At 40.8% G+C, this 17,956-nt stretch overlaps 3 protein-coding genes across 7 annotated transcripts in view; 1 reads left to right on the forward strand and 2 right to left on the reverse strand.

The window, feature by feature from the left end:
- The window catches only part of si:ch211-266o15.1 (zinc finger MYM-type protein 4), a 31,009-nt gene extending 26,242 nt beyond the window's left edge, over nucleotides 1-4,767 (reverse strand). The window contains exons 1-3 of one of the 3 annotated variants that reach the window (XM_017475871.3): nucleotides 4,304-4,736; nucleotides 2,254-2,551; nucleotides 1,420-1,471 (exon numbers count right to left, since the gene is read on the reverse strand). In XM_017475871.3, the coding sequence (XP_017331360.1) occupies nucleotides 1,420-1,471; nucleotides 2,254-2,551; nucleotides 4,304-4,311 (358 nt within the window). In that variant the 5' untranslated portion in view covers nucleotides 4,312-4,736. Of the gene's footprint in view, nucleotides 1-1,419; nucleotides 1,472-2,253; nucleotides 2,552-4,303 lie in introns of all 3 variants that reach the window. The other 2 variants (XM_017475868.3, XM_017475869.3) reach the window with 2 other exon arrangements.
- Nucleotides 4,768-7,218: 2,451 nt separating this feature from the next.
- rtraf (RNA transcription, translation and transport factor) lies at nucleotides 7,219-12,248 on the forward strand. The gene is given in 8 exon segments (NM_001200840.1): nucleotides 7,219-7,356; nucleotides 8,144-8,268; nucleotides 9,700-9,799; nucleotides 10,328-10,411; nucleotides 10,792-10,880; nucleotides 10,959-11,027; nucleotides 11,261-11,309; nucleotides 11,702-12,248. Coding segments are annotated over 8 exon segments (732 nt in total). The 5' UTR covers nucleotides 7,219-7,295; the 3' UTR covers nucleotides 11,857-12,248.
- Nucleotides 12,249-13,794: 1,546 nt separating this feature from the next.
- Nucleotides 13,795-17,956, reverse strand: part of nid2a (nidogen 2a (osteonidogen)) — a 38,466-nt gene continuing 34,304 nt past the window's right edge. For all 3 annotated transcript variants that reach the window (XM_017476978.3, XM_017476976.3, XM_017476974.3), the window contains 8 exons: nucleotides 17,671-17,901; nucleotides 17,361-17,530; nucleotides 16,773-16,902; nucleotides 16,099-16,270; nucleotides 15,621-15,778; nucleotides 15,056-15,179; nucleotides 14,802-14,914; nucleotides 13,795-13,989 (listed from right to left, as the gene is read on the reverse strand). In XM_017476978.3, the coding sequence (XP_017332467.2) occupies nucleotides 14,803-14,914; nucleotides 15,056-15,179; nucleotides 15,621-15,778; nucleotides 16,099-16,270; nucleotides 16,773-16,902; nucleotides 17,361-17,530; nucleotides 17,671-17,901 (1,097 nt within the window). In that variant the 3' untranslated portion in view covers nucleotides 13,795-13,989; nucleotide 14,802. The remainder of the gene's footprint in view (nucleotides 13,990-14,801; nucleotides 14,915-15,055; nucleotides 15,180-15,620; nucleotides 15,779-16,098; nucleotides 16,271-16,772; nucleotides 16,903-17,360; nucleotides 17,531-17,670; nucleotides 17,902-17,956) is intronic.

A 17,956-nucleotide genomic window follows, 5' to 3' on the forward strand; every position in this document is an offset into this window, starting at 1 on the left:
AAAACGATCGACAAGTTTCTTTGATCAGTGACAGACGAAGTGAACTGGCATGGCCGTAATGGGTCATGTGGTGCGACTGGGATTTGGCTTACAAAAACAGGTTTCCTCATATTTTAACAAGGTATCACTACAATAAGATCTGGAATAAATCGAGCTTGCATGTCTTTTGATTTTGTGCAAATCATAATCTCACAATGTCACTCTTTCGCTCTTTGTCTAGCTCCAAACACATTTTTTAATACAAAACCCCCATAAAACTTATGAAATTGTATTACTAAATAACATTTTACTTTCAAAAAATCAATATGTATAACATTACGCTATATACATTATATTTTAACATCAAAAAAATTTCGAAATAATGAATGCGTCATGAACATAAACAATGCACTACTCCAGAAATTTTACATACTTATTAAACATGACAGCCAGTGTTTTGTCCTTAAAATGTTCAATATCCAACTTCCGTAGCCGAATATGCCGAAAGCAATCATCGTTTGGCGAACACAAAAACCATTACATAACATGTCTATTAAAATGATTAAATATACGATTTAATGCAACACTGCACCTGCAAGAAGGGAGCAAAAATATAGTAATAAAATGCTTAATTCACAGGTCTGAGGTCTAATACAGTTGTACGCGGATGTGGGGAACTACTTATTCTTCGATGCCATCCTCTTAGGTGTACACACGGACACAAACCTGCACACACTTGCAATCTCAGTGTAATAAGAGCAGTCTCTGTAATGGGCAGTCTCATTATTAGGGCCATTTTGGCTGGTCTCTTAAGCAGTCTTTAATTTTGTAAACAGGAAGTAATACTGCGCAGCGGCCACTGAGACCAAGCGAAGCTTGAAAGTTTGTGAAAAATTTAGAATTGTCTTTATTTCTGCATAAATATGACCTAAAACATCAGCGGATTCTCACACATGTCCTCAAAGTAGATAAAGAGAACGCAATTAAACAAGAGACAAGAATAATATTATACTTGGTCATTTATTTATTGAGGAAAATGATCCAGTATTACGTATCAGTGAGCGGCAGAAGCACGTGAAGCTCTAGGATTAACAGTTAATTTGAAGGTGAAATTAGAGTCAGGTGTTTTCAGTCAGTGAGATGACATCAGGTGTGATCACAAACTTTCAAGCGCCACTGTATATGATGCTCCCAACAAAAAATGAAGCAGTATCTTGGTACAACTAGTATGCAACCTACAACGGAGTTAACATTCCTCTATCTTTCTTGCACCTGCAGTCACCGTAATAATTTCACTTACTGAGGCGATCTAGTATTTTTCTGTAGTTCACCTGGTAACCACGAAAACCCAGATCTTAAATCAACGTGCCTTCCAAACTTCTAGACAGGAAATCTACAACACTGATGCTCTACATAAAGGCGTAGCGTGTAGTGTTTTACCTGAAGACGGCTCCGTCTCCTTCTGCCTTTCTTCCTCCACAGAGATTACAGTCTGGAATTAAGGAAACAGTGAAAAATATATGCATATGCATTACTGTTATGCTAGAGAGAGAAAACTGAAGTAAAGGTCACATGAAAAGATAAAGGCTGGATTCTGGTTAAAATACAGAGTGGCAGATTAAGTACAAAATAAGCAAAATAAACTGAAAGGACAATTTTCCATCTCAAGATTCTGCATGCAGATCAACATTCACAGTTGTTGGATATAAAAAGTCTAAACACCTATTAAAACTGTAGGTTCTCGTGATGAAACCAAGATAAATCAGGCCAGATCTGTTTTCCACTTTTAACGTGAAACAGCGATCAACAAAACTCAAGTAAACATTTTAAGGTGTTTTTATATCATTACAATAACCTGGTCGCATAAGTGTCCACACCCCTTAACTAATACTTTGTAACAGCACTCAGGTTTTTCTGGGCAGGAGTCTAGCCACGTGACTTGGATTTGTGCTTTGGGTCGTTATTTGGGAAATCTTTCCTCATCTTCAGCTGTTTAAATTGGTTTTTGGAGCCATCTTGACTCAGTCTCAGCTGAAGAGATGCAGCCTCAAAGCATCACGCTGCCACCACCATGCTTCACCATGGGTATTGTATTGTGTTCTTTGGGTGTTCAGCCATCTTGTTTTTGCAATAAACATACCTTTTAGAATTATGAGATTCATAATACCCAAGAATTATGAGAAAGGGCTTCTGTCTAGCCACACTACCCCACAGCCCAGACATGTGAAGAATGCAAGAGACTGATGTCATATGCAGGGAGTGACCAGTACTTGCCAGATATTCCTGAAGCTCCTTTAATGTTGCAGCCCTCGAGATAAGTTTTCGTGTTGTCCTTTCGGCAAATTTGGAGGGACGTCCTGTCCTGGGTAACGTCACTGTGGTGCCCCATTTTCTCCACTTGTTGATTATGGCCCTCACGGTGCTCAATGGAACAGCTAATGTTTTGGAAATTCTTTTGTAACCCTCTCCTGATTGGTACCTTTCGACAATGAGATCCCGTACATGCTTTGTAAGCTCTTTGCGGACCATGGCTTCAGCAGTCCTTTGGAACCATGAAGAAGTCAAGGAAATCCTAAAGAAACAGCTGGTCTTTATTTGGGGTTAATCAGAATCACTTCACGGATGACTTGTGTGTGATAATAATAATTTGAAAGTGATCTGTTAATTCTGAGCACAGTCACATGCCCCAGTAAAAAGGGGTGCGCATACTTATGCAACCAGGCGATCGATTTTTTTTTTTCTTCCTTTCTAAAACATTTCTATTGGTTTTCAGTTGAATTTTGTCATCAGCTGCTATTTCAAATTAAAGGAAAAATAAAGAGATCTGACGTGATTGGTTCGTTTTGGTTCTCATTTTTTTACATCACAAAAACTTGCAATTGGAACAGGGGTGTGTAGACTTTTTATATCCACTGTAGCTGTGCTGAAAATTAAAACAGTGAGATGATGGGACAAGAGGAATTCACTATCATACACCATAAGGCACAATTTAGTTGTGAAACTGCAGTTGTTTTTTTAAAATATATAAACACAACAACATTTATTATAATACACATCATAAAATGACATTTATTCTACAATATCCTCTTTTTATACACAATCATCTTACTGAACTGTTGCCAATTAACCCAATTACTTGCTAAATGTTCCTCCAGCTGTTTCTTTTTACCAACACTTACTTTTCCAGACTTTTGTTGCCCCGGTCCCAACTTTTTTGGGACGTGTTGCGGCCATCAAATTCAGAATAACCTTATTTCTTTCCTCAGTTTTAAACATTTGATATGTTTTCTATGTTCTATTGTGAATAACATACAGGTTTATGAGATTTGCAAATCATTACATTCTGTTTTTATTTACATTTGACACAGCGTCCCAACTTTTTTTTTGGGAGTTGGGGTTGTAATTCCAGACCCAATTTTAGTTTAGCAAGAGAGAGAGTTCCAGACCCTATTAAACCCGTATCCAAGCTAAACAAACCAACAAAATGCTAACAACCGCAGTTAACTAACTCCGAATCATGAACAGCTTTTTTCCCCCAGAACAAGTTAATGTCTTAACAGGATGTTGTTATGTCTGGCCACGCCCCCCAAGGTCTATCATCAATCTGCGATAGTTAAAATGATGACACATTCCACACAATATCACAAGCACTGTGTTTGAGATCGTTCAATTTTTCTGAAAAATTATTTTTCACAAGTTTAGCTACACCAGCAGTGGCACACTATGACGTCAGAGCGACACACACACACACACACACACACACACTTACTTCTCACAGGAATAACAGAAATACAGCACCAGCTAAAACACTAGCACCAGAATCGCTCGACACAGCAGAAATAAAACAACATAAACGTATTGAATGTGTTTCAGGGTGGACTTTTCCTTCAACACCACAAAACCACTCGGTTCTCCAGAATCATCCATATTCCAAATGGCACCAAGCAGGAAAGATTTTAAATATTTTAATACGTATATTTCATTGAACTCTCGTTCAGAAAGGTTTATACATGGTATATATACACTTCATATACTAATATACACACACACACAACTTACTATTTTCCAAACGAATAAACCTGCCTTGTTATATCTGTATTGGTTTCACTAGTGTATGGTAAACTAGCCTATTACTGTAACTGAGCATAATTTTGCTATAACATACATTGACATGATCTGTCGAGTCATTAATAACGGATGAACTGAATACAAGCGAACACTCTGGCTCTGAAAACGAGTGTAACATGCAAAATGAATAAAAATAAACTGGTGTTGGAGAGCCGAGGTTTGTTTTGTTTGTTTGGTGCGCGAGCGTGTTTCTTACCTCTGCATTGTTTTCCGCCATGTTAAAGCTGAAAGTAAACACTCCCTTAAACTGAGAACAGCGGAAAGGCCGTGATTATCCAAACAGACGTCACCATTTACATCTAATACACCTAATTAGACTAGTTATTTACCCAATTTTTTTTTTTTATAATTTCACGTAGTATCGGCTATGAGCTAGCATGCTAGCAGACAAAACTCAGGCGATAAAAACAAAGGGATATTTCCCGTTTAGCCAGCAACATAATATCTACTTGCATGCAAATGCTTTTGTGAACTGAATATAATTGCGTCCCCAAAATAAAAACTAATAATTACAATATATTTATATATGTATATGTGTGTAGATGTATATATATATATATATATATATATAGTTAGCGTAACCGAATCATACACAAAGCATGAATCCGCAGTGCCGCCCTTTTTCTATCGTATTCCAACACCGCGGCCCACCTTCCTGTGCGCTGATTGGTTACTTGTTCATGCACACAAACAACTCGCCAATCAGAATGGCGTAGAATTTGCGTATTGGCCAATCCAATAGTGGTAGACGGGAGTTCTCTGAAAATAACGCGCGGTTGAGGTTTTACAGCAGTTCTACGCTTGCAGTTTCGGGATGGGTTTTTGATATATGCGCCCTCTAACGCTTTGGAGGGTTAATGACAATTACCCTATTGTACCACGTTGTAAAATTTAGCATTTATTTATTCATCCATCCATAGATCCATTTTCTATAACGCATATCCTACATGGTCAGGGGATCCTGGAACCTATCGCAGGGGGTATGGGGCACAAGGACGAGGTCCAATCCATTGCAGGGCACAATCACATTCACACTCACACACCCATTCATACACTACAGACACTTTGGATATGCCAATCAGGTCCAAACCATGCATGTCTTTGGACTGGGGGAGGAAACCAGAGTACCAGGAGGAAACCCTCACAGCACGGGGAGAACATGCAAACTCCACACACACAGGGCAGAGGCAGAGCCACCACTAAGCCACCGTGCGCCCCTAATTATTAGTTATTATTATTATTTTGGAGATCACTTTTTTTTGCAAGCTAATTTTATGAAACTCTGTCCCAGATAGCAAAATTGCTGTGGCCCAGATGCAGCCCACACCTGACACTTCCAGCCCACATACCGTGTGGAATGATGGCACTTGGGTGTTCCGCTCCTGTTTGCCAGATCTGGGCCACAAGCAAGCCATAGCAATGCCGCATATGCCGCATTATTGCCAAAGGTGGCCCACATTTGTTTTGTGATACTTGGGCCATATTCACTATTTACCACATGGGCCACTTTAGGGTCACATCCAGATTTGCCAATGCTGTGAGCACCGCATCTTTGCCTAAAAAGGCCCGTTTGTTGATTTGGGATATTTGGGCCATATTTGCTATTTTACATGTGGGCCACTTCAGGCTCATTTCCATTTTGTCTGGGCCAAAAGAAGGCCAACAGAAGGCTAGCCCACATCTGGATGGTATCTGTGGTTAAACTATACAGATTTTTTTTTTTTTACACTGTCAATCTACTCAACCATTTTCACAGATGTTAAACTTTAAAACCAAAATCAATTTGTTATCCTGTGGCTCTCTCTGGTGGACAACAGCTACCAACTGGCCAATTTTGCATATATTTATACAAAGATGTAACAGTGAATTTCTTACGTGTATTAAGCTTGGGAATTATAGTACTGTATATAGTTTTAAGATAATTACCTAACACAGAAACAAGTGCGATAAATCTGTCAGCTACTTAAGCACCACAGACAGCATCAGGAACACAAGGAGTTTTCCTTTCACGGGTTTCTAAATGTATAGACAAAACAGCGTACATTTGAGATTTGGAAGGCTCTTATTTTGTAATTCAACATGAGACAGTTCTGAAATGGTGTAAGTGACACTATGAGAAGGTGTACTTTCATCCCGAGGTGAAATTGGTCTGTGGAATCAAGGAGTTTTCCTTTTATGGGTTTCTAAATGCATAGACAATACAACACATATATGAGTTTTGGAGGGCTCTTATTTTGTAATTTAACATCACAGTCCAGAATTTTTATGTATGTATGTATGTATGTATGTATGTATTTATTTTATTTAACAAAATCAATTTACAAACTCAAGTAGGGAACAATAATATGCATTTGAAACTATACACAAGTAACATGTGATTACATCTTCAACCGTATATCTATCATTTCGTGTATATATGCTTAAACCGGTGATGTGTATAAATGAAACAGCAGCAAATTCAGTACAGTGAAGGAGAAGGTGTAATATTATTCTGATCTGAAATGAAACTAGTCGGTGGTAGTTTCCTTTTAATATGAATCTGAATTCATAGACAAAACTGCATAGACAGGTAGAACAATAGATAGATAGGACAATAGATAGATAGATAGATAGATAGATAGAAAGATAGGACAATAGATAGATAGAAAGATAGATAGATAGGACAATAGATAGATAGATAGATAGATAGATAGATAGATAGATAGAAATATGTTGAAATATCCTTCTATGGACACGACTTACCATCCTGGCACAAAGAATCACAGCTGGACTCTATTCCCTTTTCATAAATAACCTGTAACCACATGAGAATTTCAGATAAATATTTACATTTCATTTTTGATTATTCTTTTTGATTATTTGAAAATCGTGTTCACATAGTGATGGGGTTTATAATTGCAGACAATGCACCACCACCACCACCAACAACAACAACAACAACAATAATAATAATACAAATAATAATTTACATATTTATTTTGTAACGTTTATTTTTAACACCTTTATTTTTAAAATTATCCAACGTGAAGAATAAATTAAACCGGAAGTGAACTATAGAAGAGAGGAAGTTCCTCTCGTTAATGTGGCTCGCTTCACACCGCTAGCAGAGCAATTCCTACGTAGCCACGTATTACAGCTTTATCTGGAGTGTTATAAATCTTTTATGATATTGTTTGGTGGAAAATAAAATGTTCCGTCGGAAGCTCACGGCTTTAGATTATCATAATCCTTCGGGTTTTGACTGCACAGGTAAGAATTTGAACAAAATAACAATGAGAATTAATAACCAGTACACTCGACGGGCTGCTCTACGAGTCCGTGCTCCATTGAACGGGTTTCTAAGACGGGTTAAAATGTCGAAAGTGCGAATCTGAATCCATTATCTCGATTAGTAGACATTAATAAAGTAGACAATTTATTAGCGGGTTAACATACAGCAAGCCTTAATTAATTGGATTCAACCTTATTAAAATATCTATTATTATTATTATTATTATTATTATGTGTTTATTGTATATTTATACCACAGCGTTGCTGAATTCTCGAAGGTGTTGTTTAGTTTTATATAACAGCAGCTCTGAAAGTAGTTCCGGCAGTAACATAAATCACAGGTTAATATCAATGCGCAGGCTGTAATATGATATTTTCTATATGGGTTTCCGGTGTGGTGCAGGTTTTCATTCCAACCGAGCAGAAGCCACACCTGAGTACTGGAAGCCAAGAGCGACTGATTAAACAAGTGGAATCAGGTGTGGCTCCTGATTGGTTGGAATGAAAACCTGCACCCACACCACACCGGCCCCCTGTGGATGAGATTGGACACCCCTGTTATGTCCCATACTATAACTCAATAAATAACTTTAAAAGCAGGTGACTATGAGTAAAATATGAATGACAAAAAACACCACCCTGAGTGAGATGACTCGTATGTTTGTTTGCACTTCGTTTTATTTCTACTCTCTGATAAGATAACGTCGTTAAGATTAGAAGGAATTTTTCCTGACAGGATTTCCATGTGGTTGTTGTTAATTCCCAGATGAAACCGAGTTCAGAAATTTCATCGTCTGGCTGGAGGATCAGAAAATCAGACATTATAAAATCGAGGATCGTGGAAACCTCAGGAACATCTCGAGCTCTGAGTGGCCAAAGTCCTTTGAAAAGGTACATTTTTAAAAAAAATTATTTTTAAAAAAAGAGATTACTTACAACAACAACAAAAAAACATGAGATCAGAGGAGAATGGCCAGACTGGTACGGGCTGACGGAAACACTGCAGTTACTCACATAAGCACTCTTTACAATCGCGGTGAGCAGAAAAGCATCTCAGAACACACAAGTCAAACCTTCAGGTGGATGAGCTACAACGGCAGATCATCACATCAGATCATCACATCAGATCATCACATCAGATCATCACAACAGATCATCACAACAGATCATCACAACAGATCATCACAACAGGCTGAGGCTACAATGGGAAACGGGTCGAGCAAAACTGGACGGTTGTAGATTTGGAAAAAATCTGGAATACTCCAGAAACACTCCAATGATTTTAACCTTTTAGTGTTTATACTGTTACATGATCTATTTATTATTGAAATGAAAGTTTAATTGCAAAAAAAAAAAAAAACCCACACACATGTAGCTAGTTAAAGTCCTTAATCATAGGTCTAGCTGTTTAAACCTTTTTATCGGTACATTTTAGACTGAATTGAACGCTTGGCTATTTTGGGTAATATCTAGAACCGGGTTACGTACGCTTTTATGTGTTGTGAGAGTTCTTCCCTTGTTTGTCCTGAGCACTTAAACTACCCACTGTTCTTCAGAAAAATCCTCCAGGTCCTGCACATTCTTGACTTTTCCATGATCTTCTGCATATTTGACTCATTTATGACGTTGAGATCCATCTTTTCACACTGAGGGACTCGTACACAGCTATTACAAAAGGTGCAAACATTCACTGATGCTCAACATGATGCATTAAGGGCGGGGGGCGGGGGGGGGGGGGGGTGTAAAGTTTTGAACAGGATGATTGACGTAAATTGTTATTTGATTTAAAGGTCTTTTTTTTTTTTACATTCATTCGTTTAGCGGACACGTTTATCCAAAGCGACTTATAAATGAGGAAATACAAGCAAAGCGATAGATCAAGCGGAGAACAATACAAGCAGTGTATGGTCATACAAGATCCATTAATTGAGTTCCAGAAGAAGCAAAGTGCGCAGAGTGGAGGTGTAAGTGCCAGAGTAAATGTTTTTTTTTTTCCTTATGGGTTGGTTAGGTGTTGACGGAAGAGGTGGGTCTTTAGCTGTGTTTTGAAGACGGTGAGAGATTCTGCGGTCCGGATTGAGGTTGGAAGTTCATTCCACCACTGAGGAACAGTTAGTTTGAAAGTTCTTTCAGTTTAAAACCGCCCTTCAGAAGCTACATAAGATGTTCTTATGTGTCAACTGATGTCGCCATTCAATCATGTTCATGTTCTAGTTGAATGATCTAGAATGGTCTGTTTGTGTAACTTTGGTCCGACTTTACGGTGATTTTCAGATCACGCATTTGTCGTAAATGTTTTCTTCTTCTTCTTCTGTTCTTTAGTATCTACGAGACGTGAGCTGCCCGTTCAGCGTTCAGGAAAGGTGCGAGGCCATCGACTGGCTGCTGGGTCTCGCAGTTCGGTTTGAATATGGCGACAATGGTACGTTTTTTATTTTATTTTATTCCATTAAGAAAGTATCTACAATATCACTAGTCCTGTATATTTTAGCAGTAAATGTACAGACCACTAGATGGCAGTGTTGCCTTAGATTTTCTGTTCATGACGGATCATCTGCACCGAAGCAGTAAACTTCTTTCCACATTGGTCCTCCACTCCTGTAGAAGAGTGCAAGTTTGAAAGGTTTGATGTATGAAAATAAGTGGAAACCGGCTTTAAATATTTAATCGCTCCTTCATTTTTGTTTACATTTTTTTGAAAAGGAACTCTGACACTTCATTCCGTTCACGGTTCTTTTAAACGAAACGTGCTTGTTGTATAGAGTTTAAATCGCCGGGTTTAAAGTTGGATTTGGGGTTTTTCGTTTCACCACATGGCACTGATTGAGGAGGGAAGTTCGTTTGTACGAAGACACTGCAGTAACTGGAGACCTGCTGGGCTTTGAGTGTGGGTGTGGGGGGGGGGGGTTCCTCACATTAATGCTAACATGAAGTTTGTGTCCTTTGACAGTGGAGAAATACAGAAACTGCACACCTGCAGTGGAGGTGAAGAACGCAACACAAAAACCAGCCGACCCTCTCATTAACCTGGACAGTGAGTGTTCCTCCTCTTACCTCCTCTCTAATCATGGTCTTAAATCTCTCTCTCTCTCTCTCTCTCTCTCTCTCTCTCTCTCTCTCTCTCTCTCTCAGCAACTGCTGAATCATAGGGATTGACAGGTAGAAATTTCTGATACTCCTGTAAGGCACTAGGGGGCACTAATGTGTGTGTGTGTGTGTGTGTGTGTGTGTAAGGTGCGGTCTCATGTGGTTGCGTTCTTATTCTTTTAAAGCTCTAGAAGTCTAGTATTTGTGATTTATTCTTACTATTAATGATAGTTTTATTAAACCGGTATCCGTGACAGATTTGCTGTTGCCGAGGTTTTACTATCACGTCGAAACGATTTAAAATGACCGTGTTCGTTCCCCCAACAGTCAACAATCCCGATTTTAAGGCCGGAGTGATGGCCCTGGCAAACCTTCTCAAGATTCAGAGACACGATGACTACCTGGTGATGCTGAAGGTGAGGAATGAAAAATTCCCAAACCGATCGGAATTCCGAAACTGCTTTTAATTGAATCCCTTTTTCTTCGTCGAACAGGCTGTTAGGATCCTTGTCCAAGAACGCTTGACTCCTGAAGCCATTTCAAAAGCCAGCAAGTCAAAAGAGGTGCGTGAATAAAACCCGAGACAGGAGTATTAAGACGTCAGCGGTTTTTGTTAATCATACATGCTGTTACAGCTAAGCATTCGTGAAATCTTTCACTAGATCAGATCCCGATATCGGATATCGGCGCGCCGGTGTACAGTCACATGAACGGTTACTATTAATGGTGCATTGATGTATAACCTGATGGAAATGTTTTGTTTTTGATATTATATGCTTCTTTGTTGCTTGTTTAGGGGTTGCCAGTTGCGTTGGACAAGCACATCCTAGGGTTTGACACCGGAGGTACGTAGTAGAACATAGTTTGGTCATTGTGTTACGATTCACATCTGGACACGCTTAACGTCTCGGGAACGGTCCGAGTGCTTAAGCCGACTCTAGCGGGTTCGACTTGCTGCTATGTATTTGTAGTTTGCTCTGTATAGTGTTACTCTAAAAGCGGAATTAAAGGTACAAGAGTAGTCCTTAAGATCCAATTATGTACCTTAAGTCATTTTTAAATGGGTAAACATGGACATTTACCTTGTATTAGATACACATGAACGGTACGAAGGATTCTTGAGTGCCACAGTTTAGTATCTGAGCAATTAGCAAACGAACCAGAATTCCGGTCCCGACGTGTACAGACCCGTATTAAACCTGATCGTTAACGCCGACCGTTTTCTTTCCGCCCCTAGACGCCACTCTGAACGAAGCGGCTCGTATCCTCCGGCTCCTGCACATCGAGGAGCTGCGCGAGCTCCAGACACGAATCAACGAGGCCATCGTGGCTGTGCAGGCCATCATCGCCAACCCAAAGACCGACCACCGTCTCGGCAAAGTGGGCAGATGATCACACACCCCGTGGTGGACGGCGTGGAACACGACGGGACGATTGGTGTTTAAGCGTGCCGTGGTTTTGTGGATAAATTACATTTTTTTTTTTTTTTTTTTTTTTGGGTGAAGATTTTTGTGTTGCGCTTTAGACCTGAAAGCTCAAATGTTTTTGGACATGTGGAGAAAATTTGAGTTGCACCATCACATTAACAGTTTGTTCACTTTTTCAGAGCACCGTCAGTTCCCTGTAACAGGTCTTGGAATGGAAGGCGTGGCTTTTGGACAGCAAGGTTTTTGTGTGTGTGTGTGTGTGTGTGTGTGTGTGTGTGTGTGACTTTTTCTTTCAATGGAAAACGAGATAAAACTGCAAAGGCATGTGTGCATACATATAAATTACATGAATGAAAAGATTGGTTGTTTCCTGATTTATTTATTTAACTCACAGAGACCAGTAAACTTTAATGCATCATAAATATGTGGTTTTGCTTTGGCAGTAACTCGAGCTCGAGCTAATTCCTGAATCCAGCTGTGCCGAATAGTCCGGTGCATTTCATTAAAGCGGCAGTTTAGCCAAAAGCGAAATGGAGCCCGTTTCCTCCTCACTACATACGCAGTCTGTTGGACGAGACGTGCTCGGTGTCTGATGTCTGGACGTACGAGGCTAACGTAGCTAACACGTAAGGGAATTGTATAGCTACGAGTTTGGTATAGTGCGAGCTGTAGGTCCAACTCATCACACTGGTGTTAGAAGATTCTCAGTCTCGTCGATCACACGCTATACAAAGGAATTTTTTTGTAGATTGTTTGTTTTTATCCCATGAGAGCTTGTGTAGATTTACATATAACGAGGCTTAGCAATGTAAACCTTGACCCGACCGGACGGACGATGTAATCGGCTACTCGCTGCAGTTTTGTAGACGGATTAGATGAATCGAAGGAGAAATTTTGTTCAACTCGGTCATCTCATATTAACGACAGAATAAAGAGAGCAATCCGTAAATTTACAAAACAAATAAGACTAGCCGTTCAATTAGGACAAAAGAAATGGCACCCTATAAAAGCAGGACGTCGGTAAGTGTGTCTGTGGTAGCTGATGAGATGAGATGATGCGGCCGAGCTCATCACTGGAAGATTTAGCGCACGCTGCACATGGCGCTCTTTCGCCGTTTAGTTCGCTGTGAGCTTCACCTTTTACGGTGTTTTGTGGGTGTGGTTAAATACAAATCGGCTGTGAATGAATGCATGTTGGAATTTACAGATAATTAGCACACTTAGACGCACACACACGCCTACGCTAAAAATGTAAGACAACAGGAACTACCCGGTTTCTCGGACGTTCCGCAACATTTAAACGCAACTATAAAATCGATAAATAATTTCTTTAAAAAGGACGACGTGTCAGTCTTTAATAAACGAAGGGGAAAAAATGATCGGCTGTGGTAGAAGAGGAATAAACCACATCAACTTTCAGGGTGATTACAGTGTTTTATTCCTTAACGTCATGTATAGCAATAACATCATTATTAAAAACACACAAAGTCTAATTGTGAGTCGTGTTTTATTGTCATAAATATCGCATCTTACAAAAGATTTATTTTATTTTTTTTAAAAAAGGTTACAAACACGAGCTGTAGTGAAAGAAAAACATCGACTGTGTTCAATGTGGCTCCATACGTCGGGTTCTTAGTAGCGCGTCTCGGGCTCCAATACGGTGCACGTGTATAAACGTATAAACAAACATTTTGCACAAAAATGACTACAATGTGGGCCTCTTTGGCTTTCTTTTATTTATTAAAAAAAAAAAACATACAAAAATACAGTAGAAAGAAATGAGGTATAAAACAAATGTACAAAACTAAACAGGGAGAAGAGTCACCTTTTTTCTTTGGGTGGGGTGGGGTGGATGGGTGTGGGGGTGATGTGTGGGGTGGGGGTGATGTGTGGGGTGGGGGTGGGGTGGGGGTGATGTGTGGGGTGGGGTGGGGGTGATGTGTGGGGTGGGTGTGGGGGAGGTTTATAAAGACGCAGTGGCTTTGGCGACGGCTGACAGAAGCGCTCTTTCCCAATGTGTGAACGCTGCACCAAAAAAAAAAAACATCCCCGAAAAATTAGCACCATGTAACAGTGGCTCTGTTATTACACGTCCTCCCTGAAACACACAAAACAGCCGGGTTAGGTCATCGGACCACGACATCCAACTCGGAGCCGGCGTTTGGGTTCTGCACGAAACACCCGCGCGCATCATCTGGGAAATGCTTTGAAGCCTTTGTGTCCCATTGTTTTCGACACTTCATCCCAAGTACAGTCATTTGTCTCCAGGCACCCTTTACCGTGTGTGCTTGTGGTCTGTTATTTTCATTCACTCGCCTTTATTAGCATGTCTCACACACACACACACACACACACACACACACACAGGATCAACTGAGTGTCTTGCAATTAGGCTTTGAAATACACAGTATAACAGTCTGGATTTGTTTGTTTTGGCACATTTTCAAAGAAGATGGTGATTTTTAAAATTTCTAACATCTGCCTTTCGTGTGTTGAAGACTGTACAGGTTCCTGTTTAAAGACGTGCAACTCGGAGTTATACGTCGTGTACAGCGAACGGATTCATACCGGTTTTGGCACAAACCCACATTTTACAGTGGTTGGAGGTCAGTTCCTATCTACACACCAGCAGCAGCAGCAGCACGACGTGTTATGAGAAGACTGTTCGCTCCTCTATGTCTTATCTTCTGTACGGTTAAATAAAGCAAAAATATATCCTGTGCCTCATAGAAAAGCAGTCGTGCTGGGTGAAAAATGTGAAATGCAATACACACACACACACACACACACACACACAATTTAACTAAAACTATACACTCTAGTTGTGTTATTGTAACGTTTGAACACAGACAGGTCGACAGGGCTCGACCGCTAAGAGAGGAGGAAAATTCATAAACACATAAACTGTACCCTATAAACAGCTGGAGGAGGCGACAGTGATGCCGTACAGATGTGAACGCTGATCAGGCAGATACTCGTCTGTAAAATGGCTCGAGTCTCGGCTTAAACCGATGACTCCATCCCTGAAACAGTGTGTGAGAGAAAGAACATCCGTGAGTGTTTGTGCCGTTTCTATGAAAAGATGGATCTCAAAATCATACAGCTACTGTTAGAAAGCAACAGTATACAAAGACTTCTATTCCAGGCTGGTTTGTTACTCTTACCTCCTCCAGTCTGTGTAGTAGAAGTGATTGGCGTAAAACACCATGCTGAACGGGTAGTTCAGGTTGTTGTGAATCACGCGTCGGTCCGTCCCATCCGGCGCGATACACTCCAAACGCTTTGTCCCTTTTTTTTTTAACACAAAACCAGAGGGGTTGATTAAAATTGAGCGAGGGACTTCTCTCTCTCTCTCTCTCTTCTTTTCCCTCTCTCTCATTCACATCATCACTCCATTATGAGAATCCCCAAATATGGGAAGAGCTTTCCAGACTGCACGTCCATCAGTAATGTTTATACTGATTACACTCTCTTGTTAATTCTTCTAGGATTTGTAAAAAAAAATAATTAATTAATTAAATAAATAAATAAATAATAATTTACCTGGAAACTCGTACTAGTTCTCTGTGTTAGTTACTGGATCATTTAGCGTAGTTACTGAATAACATGCTTCAAAACACTGTCAGAAAATCTGAATAAACAGCTCCGAGAGCAGTCATAAAATCAATAAAAGGCCAGGTTAGGTAGTGTTTCAGTGGTGTGATCTTATAAACCGTATTCTTACAGTACCTGCGTCAGCCCAGCAGATCCGACGTGTCGTGGGGTCAACCGTCAGAGCGTTCGGGAGCCCAATGCCGTCCCGCACTAGCACCCTCCTGTTCTGTCCTTCCACGGTGGAGCTCTCAATTTTCGGGGCTTCCCGGTTCCAGTCGGTCCAGTACAGAGTTCTGTAAGGGGTAAACAGATCTGTTCATCCCTCCATCCATTTTTCACACCGCTTATCCTACACAAGGTCTCAGTGGATGCGGCTCTGTTCTCATCCTCTGATCTTCTTCCTCACACATCGTCCCCTTCGCACCGGAACTGTATTCCCGTTCATTTCATCGAAGCATCGCTATGTCATTACTAAATATAGTGTTGTATTGTGTCTATGGAATTCTTTTTGAATTTAAAATGACATTGAAAGACGTCGTGACGCACGCTGACGGATGAAAAGGCAGCGGAAGTGTGCAGAAAGTGTATTGAGAAGGGTGTTATAAGTGCTCACCCTGAGAGAGAGTCCACTATGATGGCTCTCGGATTAACCAAATCCGTGTTGAACAGAACACGCCGGTCGCTTCCGTCCAGTTTGGCTGACTCGATTTTATCTGGCGTGCTGTCCACCCAGAACATCCTCCGACGTGCGACGTCCACGGCTAAACCCTCTGGGCTCATGAGGCCTTAAAAACAAGATCACTCACTCAGACACTATACTCATGAGCGTATTTATTTATTTATTTATTTATTACTAATACCGATCTATAAAAGTGTAGATTGAGAGCCCATGAGAGCCTGACGGCTATGAGAGAGTTCACTATCAACACTGCCCAGAACCTGGCCTGTAAGGATATTATTAGAGATGGCAACATTGATACCTGTCTTTAACTACTATGCTTTAAAATGGTTTTTACCTGAAGCTTAAAAAATACAGGAAAAAAAATACACAGCTAAAAGAAACCCACACACAACATTTACAGTTCCAAGATAATCTTTTCCACACCACGAAATCTGATCCACTGTTCTTACTGGTATCGGCCCGATACCGATCAAATGCTATCAGATCTGTGCTGTTTATAGATATTTCAGCGTGGACATTTTAGCCGTTAACTACAGTCCTTCGTTCAGTTTTCATACAGCTAACAGCACAGCATGTTAACACGCAGAATTCAAGCTCGGCGTTACCGGTGTTAATAAGGATCTCAGGTTCTGATCCAGGCTCCAGAGCGGCTCTGCTGATCATTCTTCCGGCGAGATCGGTCCAATAAACCTTCCGCTCTCTGCAGTCGTAGTCAATACCAACCACTATGGACCCCTATGAGCACACACATTCCGCTAGGAACTGAAATCGGATAGATATCATGGAACACTTCCTGTATGGAACAAAACTGAAGACATAGAATATCGCATTTTGTGTCATATGTAGGTGTGAGTGTAATGATACCAGGGGTGTGTGTGTGTGTGTGTGTGTGTGTGTGTGTGTGTGTGTGTGTGTGTGTGCTCGAAAAATGATGACATCCAAAAGTCATGTCAGTATTTACACAGGGAAAGTATGCCCAGAGTCTGAAGGATAAGCTGACCAAACACTCATCTGCTACACTTCTAACTCACTTTATGTGTTGTTCATCACTTTATCCATAAACAATTCAGTCCTCAAGACACGCGATGCAAAAAGGAGGACCATGTGGACTTTAAGATGATAATGTTAATGGATAGACAAAAAGTTCATTAATTAATAGCATTAATAATTCAAACTGGATGTACGAATCTCACATGCAGGGCGAGAAGCACCGAGGATCTGTCCTTGTCCATGCGCGTGCCGTTCAGCGGAAGTGCTCCAATCTGTTGGCCTTGCGCATAGAGCAACATAGTTCCTGATGGGGGAGGGGTCACATCTGGGCGGGGCAACGGACGCATGGTGGTCGGGGGCACAGTTGGTATACCTAAACGACACACGATGATTACATATGTTCTGATAAAGTAAACCATTCTGAAATCCACTGAAAATCCGGAAGCCGTCCTAAAATGCGGCGAAAATAACACGCACGACTGTCACGGGTTTATTCTGAGGAGCGGCACTTACAGGCAGGTTTGACCTTGTCCTGCGAGCGCGTCCCGGGAACTTCTCGGCCATCTTTGTCCACACACCAGCAGTAACTGCTCTCGCCGTAACACTGCACCGGGGTGAACTCGCCTGATGCGTCACACTGGGGAAGAAAATGCTCCGGGCCTGGACGACCTCCGTAGTGCTCCATGAGACTGGCCCGCCAGCGCTCGCACACCGTCTCCGGGCGCTGCGTAGGGACTGCCACTACTGCATGATGGGAGGAAGTCAATCCCAGTATAGTCCTCCATATAATAAACAGCAT

This window comes from Ictalurus punctatus, chromosome 9, assembly GCF_001660625.3.
Source record: "Ictalurus punctatus breed USDA103 chromosome 9, Coco_2.0, whole genome shotgun sequence".
Classification (NCBI taxonomy): Eukaryota; Metazoa; Chordata; class Actinopteri; order Siluriformes; family Ictaluridae; genus Ictalurus; species Ictalurus punctatus.